Source organism: Brachyistius frenatus, unplaced genomic scaffold (assembly GCF_029030835.1).
Source record: "Brachyistius frenatus isolate BFR_SWC_R1_liver_20210118 unplaced genomic scaffold, ASM2903083v1 Contig_164, whole genome shotgun sequence".
Classification (NCBI taxonomy): Eukaryota; Metazoa; Chordata; class Actinopteri; family Embiotocidae; genus Brachyistius; species Brachyistius frenatus.
In genome coordinates this window covers 287501-295868 of record NW_027210763.1, presented here as the reverse complement: position 1 = coordinate 295868, position 8368 = coordinate 287501, and the positions used below count along the sequence as shown (strand labels likewise).

The 8368-nt window shown below is 44.7% G+C and overlaps 1 protein-coding gene across 1 annotated transcript in view; it reads left to right on the top strand.

Annotated features, from left to right (window-relative positions):
* Positions 1–955: 955 nt before the first annotated feature.
* The window catches only part of n4bp1 (nedd4 binding protein 1), an 18232-nt gene continuing 10819 nt past the window's right edge, over positions 956–8368 (top strand). Inside the window, exons 1-4 of the mRNA XM_069716894.1 lie at positions 956–1862; positions 5989–6216; positions 6577–6750; positions 7810–8315. Coding sequence (XP_069572995.1) covers positions 1503–1862; positions 5989–6216; positions 6577–6750; positions 7810–8315 — 1268 coding nt within the window. The 5' untranslated portion in view covers positions 956–1502. The remainder of the gene's footprint in view (positions 1863–5988; positions 6217–6576; positions 6751–7809; positions 8316–8368) is intronic.

The following is an 8368-nucleotide window of genomic DNA, read 5'->3' as shown; positions in this document are numbered from 1 at the left end:
CGTATCTTTATATCAGTGCAGAATTAAAGATCGTTTATGGCAGCTGAGCCTATAACAGTTTGTTTTTTTTAACATTTTAGTCACATGTTGTAATTTGGTTTCAGTTTGTGTTTGTAGTTTAATGTTATTAATTGATGCTTGTTTTCTTTAAAGTAAGAAGCATTCAAAACTATACGTGTTGCATATGTTGATATAAACTGATTTCATGTCAGTTTTTGAATTTGATAAAACTATTAAGTTTATGCGTCATGTGAACGCAAAAACAAAACAAAATAAAATAAAGAAAACAAGTTTTTGAACTACTTTTCCTGAATATTGATGATTATGTATTTTATTGGTGGAAACTCTGACAAATTTGTAATTAATCAAAATACAAAAAACATTCAGTAAACCACAGGCTTGTTTGTTTTTACCCTCCCAGCAGCCTTTGCTGCACTCAGTGGAGTCCATTAACTCAAGTGAGAACAATTTTTTCCGGTATGTGTACTTTACTCGTGATTTTTCTATTCGATGCTACTTTATATTTTGACTCCACTAAAATGTATTTGAAGCTGTAGCTACTTGAAATAAACAAACTTCTCAGACGTTCAAATGATAAAAAAAAAACAACAACAAAGATTAGAGGAAAAAGTCCAGAAAGTTAAAAACAAAAAAACAGATTTGTGGATCAGAACTTTTGTTTTTTTTCCTCCCAGTAATCATGTGACGACCCCTCACATTTATCTTGATATAAAACTGGATATAAAGTGGTTTAAACTGACTCCGCCTGCAGGAACATGCTGCTGACGCACTGATGATGTCATATATAACCAGATATCAGTCACAGGCACCAAACCATACTGTAATACTTTAATAATTTTACACATGATTTTTTTTTTGGAGGACTTTTACTTGTAACGGAGTATTTTTGTTGATCTGAATACTTCTTCCAGCTCTCGACTGTAAAGCATCGAGCAATGCCTCCTCTCCGCCACCAGGGGGCGACGCTGTAACGTTTCTGGTTTGTTCGTCCTGCACAGCTGCTGCTCAACTTCCCTCACGTCAATCAGCCGGACATCAGACGCCGCACGCGCCTCGATTAAAAACACGCGTCGGTGGGACGACGGAGATCTTCATCTCCGGTGTGGACGTCGTACAGGAAGTAGGTCGCACCGCGTCTCGTTTTGCGGAGGGTAGTTTTCTTCTTCTTCTTCTTCTTCGCCACCTTTCGGGGAGATAACCATCTCGCTACTCGCCGTCAGCAGCACGCGAGCGAGTGTCGTGTTTTGATGACGTCACGACGGGGACTTTCCGGGATACGTCACTCGGGGCTTCCGAGTTATTTAAGCTAGCCCCTTTTTGCCCGTTTCGCGTCCATGTCGTCAGAAGCCGAAACCGTTGCAGCCGCCGCGTCGCTCCGGACTACGACACCGAGGAACAGGACCATGACAACGCCAACGGCTCCCAGCGGCGCCGAGACGTTCTGAACTTTGAAGACGGCGGTTCCGCACCGAGAGGGCGGAATGTCAACAACGCGGCCTCTCGGGATGAGACGAGTCCCCGAGCTAACGTGCCCGGAGCAGCCGAACAGCAGGCTCCCCGCGTCGGCCGGCCGGCAGCAGCAGGAGCCGCCGCCGCCGCCGCCGCCTCCTCCGCCGCCTCCTCCGCCGCCGCCCTCCTCCGCCACCGTGGACGAGTTCACGGTGGTGGAGGAGAAAGAAGAGGAGCTGAAGTGCGCCAAGCCGCGCGTGGAGCAGGTTTTCAAAGTGGCGTTCACCATCATCGGGCTGCTGGACCACACGGGACAGGCGCACGGCGGCAGGACGTCACGCCAGATATGGCTGCAGCTCCGGGGGAACAGGGACGACGTGTCGAAGGCGAAGGTGAGGCTTGTTTTTATTCAGTTTCACCCCAAAACAAACCAACCAACCGTCCGCTCTCTGCCAGCTGCGGTCAGATCATTTTAAACACAAATTAGCGCCATTGAGACACCTGGACCAGCTGGGACCCGCTGGTCACACCTGGACCCGCTGGGATCCGCTGGTCCACACCTGGACCCGCTGGTCCACACCTGGACCCGCTGGGACCCGCTGGTCCACACCTGGACCCGCTGGTCCACACCTGGACCCGCTGGGACCACACCTGGACCCGCTGGGATCCGCGCACACCTGGATCCGCTGGTCACACCTGGACCAGCTGGTCCACACCTGGACCCGCTGGGACCCGCTGGTCCACACCTGGACCCGCTGGGACCCGCTGGTCCACACCTGGACCCGCTGGGATCCGCTGGTCACACCTGGACCAGCTGGTCCACACCTGGACCCGCTGGGATCCGCTGGTCACACCTGGACCAGCTGGTCACTCTCTCATTTCAGCAGCAGGAACTGTTGATTATATTTATAATTTAAAACAGTTTTGATTGACATGCGATCTGCAGATACTGTTTTTTTTGGTATGTTTTGCCATTCTTGGTCTTCACTGCAGAGTTTGTTGTTGTTGTTGTTGCTGCAGCAGCACATCTCCAATACAAACAATATCTTTCTCCGCCACAATAACGCTCAGTCTTCATGTGTTTGGGGGGAGTTCAGACACTCTTATGAAAGCAACAGTCATAATGTTCCCTCATGATCGCCACAATATTTAGATTGTGATAGCAAGTCACAAATGTCATGACATTTCAGTTCGTCGGTTTTTCTCGTGTTGTCGCTGGTAAACAGGTCGTTATTAAAGAAACTCTACTGCAAGTCAAACAGATCATTTCAGTTTCAGTGTTTTTACAGTTCAGTTAAGACGCACTGGCTGATTTTAAATGGCTGTTTAAAAAAAACAACAACAAAAAACAAGATTTAACTTCATGCAAGTTTGACACTCGTATGTTTGAGCAACTTACTATTTTAGAAGAGGAAACGAGGCTAAATCATTTATTTATTCTGTGAGGGAAACATTTTTTTATTAGGTAAATACTTGTCATGTTAATAGACAACTGAGTGGAGTTGTGAAGATGTGTTGTTGTTATTTACATAATAAGAAAAGATGAAACTGTGGCAGAAAGTAGTTGAGAGTTCAGTTCTTTAATGTTTGAAGGGAAATCACATTAAATGTCTGCGGTTCTCTCGTCCGTGTGACTCACCGGAGGGATTTCAGCACTTTCTAACGTTTTATTTTTCAAATTGCGGCAATTTGCTCATGTGTTATTTTATAATTTATTAAAATATATATAAGTACTCTACTTTAGAGTAAAGTACTTTTTAGATTTGCTTTCAAATCGCTCAAATTCACATTTATTGTAGAGATGCTCGTTCTCAGACACTTCAGTGGACTGGTTTCTGTTGCGCAACTCTTACTTCCAAATAAACTTTTTTTTTGCTAGAAACTGCAGTTCATTGGGACTTTTGGGGACCTGGGAATCTCCATCGTTGCAGTTTTATCGTTTTACTGACTTCGGCGTTAACTCATCGTATATTTATTCCTTTATGTCAGCATGTTTATATCATGCTCTTAAAAGAGCAATGTGTAGTTATGTTTTCATCCGTGTATAACCGCCTGAAACCTCCCTTCATACCAGCGTTGCGTTGCCGTGTTTCTACAGTAGCCCAGCGGGGTCAAACCCAACCCTGGCTCTAGAGACGGACTTGAAGCGTTTTCCAGTTTCACGGTCATCATCGGTTTGTTTGTTTTTTTACACTCTTGCTAGATGCCATTAAATCTGACACCTTTTATTTTGAAGAAATATTCCAATAATTCTGGTAAAATATCTCTAAAAGACTCTGAGGGGGGATCTCAGGTCTGCTCTGAAAACTGCTGACTCGGGTGTCTGTACTCTTAACGTTGGACATGTAAGCGTTGCGGGACAGTTGTGGCATCGACACGGTGACATTTCGATGTCTAACGTCACCTGAGCCCGAGACTGAGCTGTTTACTCTCCTTACGCAAAGTAGCTGTCAACATCTGAATCTCCACCTTGATCAAACAAATTTTTTTTTTTTTTTTTTTTGTCTGTGTGATTTCCCACACACACACACACACACACAGAAAAAAAATACATCTTTCACACTTCTGCATCTCGTGTCGTCATGGTTACCGCTTTATCTCTTTTATGTGCCCCGTGAGCAGCTGTTTCGAGCTCTGCCAGTCAACCGAGAGTGTAATGTGGAAATGATGATGATGATGATGATGATGATGATGATACAGGAGTCATAAATGTCTCTGAAATCACTAGTATTATTAGAACTTTTCTAGTTTCCCCTCTTTTTTCTTTTTTTGTTGTTGCTGTTAACACATTTGAGTCTGAACGTCGTGTTTTAATGGTGCAACTGAATTTGAACCCCGGTTGCTGGTTTTTGCTTAAGTATCAACTTTTAGATTAAATCAGATAAAAATGGGTGAAGTGAAGCTGCAATAACTTCCTGTTCAAGGCTTTTGTTTTGTTTTAAGATTTCAACAAAAAAAAGTATGCTGATGGTTTAAAATGCTCATTTTATGAATTTCACCACATACAGTGGAGGTAAATGGAATTTAAATTTCTAGTGCTGACGATGTTGAGAAGCTGGATAATCTTCAAAACACTGGTATGTATCACGTGAACAAAACAAACATAAATACTTCTCAATGAGCTTTAACCTCATAGCCATACATACTTGACTTAAAATCCACAAAAGCATATTTACTGAAACCAAATGTATTATTCTTAGTCGTGTTTCCTGTTGTTAAAAACCCAAAGCACCAGCAACGAGGTGGAACCGGTTCTACAGGAAACTCATTACATTTGGCTATTTATTCAGATATTTGCAATCCGGTTTACTCTGAACTCTGACGTCGTCTCTCTTCTTCTTCTCCCATTGCGTCATTGTTGAGTCATGTTTTTTTTTTTCCATCGCACTAATGCTAAAAAAAATGTGATAGTGCCTGTATGAAAGTTGCTGCACCCACCTGCAGCTGATTCATTCAAACATTTGTCAAGAGAGGAGAGTCCCCGACTCATTGACAAGTGTTTGGTTTCAGTACTTGCTGCCCTTCGGCGGTGTGGTGAACCTCTGAACTAACACAAAGCTCATAGAAGCACTTTCAGAATGAGGCCTGGAAAATACAATGGACATCAAGATTTGTTTTAGATTTTTGCATAAATAACAGTTTTTAGGTTTTAACCTGCTATTAAAGTGCATCTTGGGTGATACTACAGACTGTTCGTATGTAAAGAATGACGTCACACGTTGGTTTGTGAACATTATGAAACCTCCAGTTCAGATTCTGTCCGTCACCATCTTTATAGTTCGGAGCGGTTTGGAGCAGGAAGTGACCATATTTGGGCAAGCTGTGGGGGGAGGTGTAGGGGACACCACACCACTGATTCGGGGGAATCGATACTACGTCCTACTCACCAACAGGTGTAACCTGACTGCACCGTAGACCTGTCAATCAAACAGACACGCCCCCAAAAACAGGTCTTCTTGAATCTTCTTTTCTAATGAATGAGGGATTATTTTCAGATGGACCTCCAGAAAACTAATAAGAAGGAGTGACTTTAGCTAACAACACCGAGATAACTGATGGACACATTTTATTCACTTTGGATTTGATGAGAGAAGTTGAATGGGAGTCTATGGAGCCGGAGGCTTTTTGGAGCCGACCTCTAGTGGCACTCGGTGGTATTGCAGCTGAAGACACTTCCACAGTGGCCTCGCTTTTCAGACCTGGAAGCTATGAACAATTTTATATACAGTCTACGATTTATTTTTATTTTTTACCAAATCTGGTTTCTGTCATATATTAAGAACTTCTTATCTTGTTGTTCAAGTGCTAATTTTTCTGATCAATATGGTTTTCAGTAATTATTTGGTGCTCTAAAAAGGAACAGGACCGAACTGTTCGGCTTCTGTAGCGAGTTTGTTTGGAGATTGTGTCCTTGTGCGTTTGTTGAGCATTACATTTGTTTTCAGTGCTTTTTTTTTCTCACTTTGTATTCGTCCAGCTTAGAGTTGTTTATTTAATGATCTTTTCCTCGTGGTGCAGGAATACGTTCGAGGACTGTGTGACCCAGAACTGCAGAAAGAGGAGCGCTACCCAGCGGACATTCACTGCATCTTCGCCGGGGCCCGGGGCCTCTTCCTGGACCGGCTCATACGGGACACGAGCGCCGAGGTCCTGGTGCCCGAGCCGGGCCGCCTGAGGCTGTTGGGTCGGGCCGAACCGGTGGTGATGGCCCAGACCAGAGTTCAGCAGTTTGTGGCGCTATTCCAGGTAAGAGTCCCAAAAAAAAAAAAAAAACGTCATCATCAGTCATAATTTTTAACGGTACAGCGACGAAGGAACAGAGAGGTTTATTCTTCTGTACGTATAATATATCACACAATCAGAAGCAAATTTAAATGGCAGCAATTTGACGATTATTTTAAGTATTTTGTGACGTAGAAACGTGCTGTTTTGGGGTTTTTTTGCTCCTAAAATGTGATTTCATGATTGAAGATGGAACTTCTTGGGATGAATAGTCGATTTTGCGCTCCTTAATTACTATACTGAAGATGTACTGTGTGTGTGTGTGTGTGTGTGTGTGTGTGTGTGTGTGTGTGTGTGTGTGTGTGTGTGTGTGTGTGTGTCCAGGAGAAGCGAAGTCTGCCGAGCGACCGAGAGCCGATGGTGAAGCGAGCGTTCAAGTCCTTCGTGGAGCAGCGGGACGACAAGTATACGATGGAGCTGCTGCTGCTGCCCAGCGGCCTGAAGGAGGAGCTGCTGGGACTCGTTCACAGCCCCTCCGGCACAAACACGTCTCCTCTGGTCAGTCTTCATTCAACGGGATTCACAACAGAGCAGCAGAAACTCTAAATCCACAAAATAGTAAATAGAGTCTGCTGTGGGACTGTAACCTTTACTACTACTGTATGATGAGTTTTGGTTGGGTTTTTTTAAACCGGCTTTTGAGATTTGTAAATGGTTGTCCTGAAGCTTCGTTACGCTTCAAATTTCAGTTATTCAACCTTTTAGTTGTACTCGAGAAATCATCGAGGTCACAGCAACAAGACAATGTTGACAGAGATAAGATTTTAACTGTCAGACGGAGGAAGATTTAACCTGAAAAAATGAATTAAAATCAACAAAAACGATAAAATAAGCGTTAAAATGTAAGTTATGTAGATAAAAACGGAGTAAAGTACAGTTTATATAAAACAATTACAAGCACAGGTTTGGAGATTTAAAATCAAGCTTCATGAAACGTGTGACTGGAATAACCGAGTTGATCTTAATGAGATTTTAATGAGAGCCGATGTGGCAAACAGGAAGGTGTGTTTTTACTGTAACAGCTCATCCTCCAAAAAGTACACGTTCTAGGTTGAATAAGGATGCTGTAGTTTTGCAACTAAAACGTAATGACTCATACTAAAATAGAGATATACATATTGTGATGTGAATAAGGGAAATGTCACCCCCGTACTGTTTTGAATAATAAAGGAAATCGTACTTTGAAAGGGTGTTGAGGCAGTTTTGTACCAACGTATGAAGCTGTGACAGAAACTCTTGCTTTTTGCATATTAAACATCCTGTGGGAAACGTTTCAAACTTCCAACGCTGTGACAATCAGTCATATAATCTGAGAACCAACAGCACATTGATAGGCAGCAATTTGGTGACATTTCAAAGTCACTTTTCAAGCGTAAATGTCCAAATTAGATTTTTTTTTTTTTTTTAAGATCCTAAATTGTGAATATTTTCGTAAATGTCGGACGTGCAGGGAAGTCCAGTCTGAACTGCGACCGCGCCGAGAGTTTCAGGTTTGAGGGAAGTTTCTCTCGGTACTTTCCTGACCGAGTCGGCCGCCGTCTGTGTTTCCTCTTCCAGGCGCAGCTGAACGCGGCGCTGCATCCCGGCATGGCGGAGGTGGACCAGGACCGCTCGCAGAGCAGCACCCCGGTGACGGAGCTCTCCATCCGCATCCTGGACACCAGCTTCGAGGAGAGAGGCACCGCCGCCGGCAAAGCGGGAGGCGGGATAGGTCCGGGCCATGAGGCCGTCCTGCTCAACGGCACGCGGCCAACGCACAAGCGGCGCTTATCCGAGAGCGAGACTCGGGACACAAAGAGACAGTACTCCCTGGAGAGGAAGGAGGAGTCGCCCGACAGGGCGAGAGAGAGGGAGCGGCAGAGGGACAGAGAGGGGCGGGGGGGCGGCGGCTGTCGGTCCAAAACTCCCTCCGCCTCCTCGTCCTTCGCCTCCTCGTCCTTCGCCTCCTCGAAGGCGAACACGGTGAGCGGCGCGATGGCGGCCGACTCCGCGGACGGCGTCTCGGACGACGGGGAGGCCGTCAGCCCGGAAACAAACCTGCGCTGCCTCGTCAACTTCTTCAGGTAAAAGTTTGGATTTGGTCGGAAACGTCTGCAAATCAATGTGATTTTTTTTT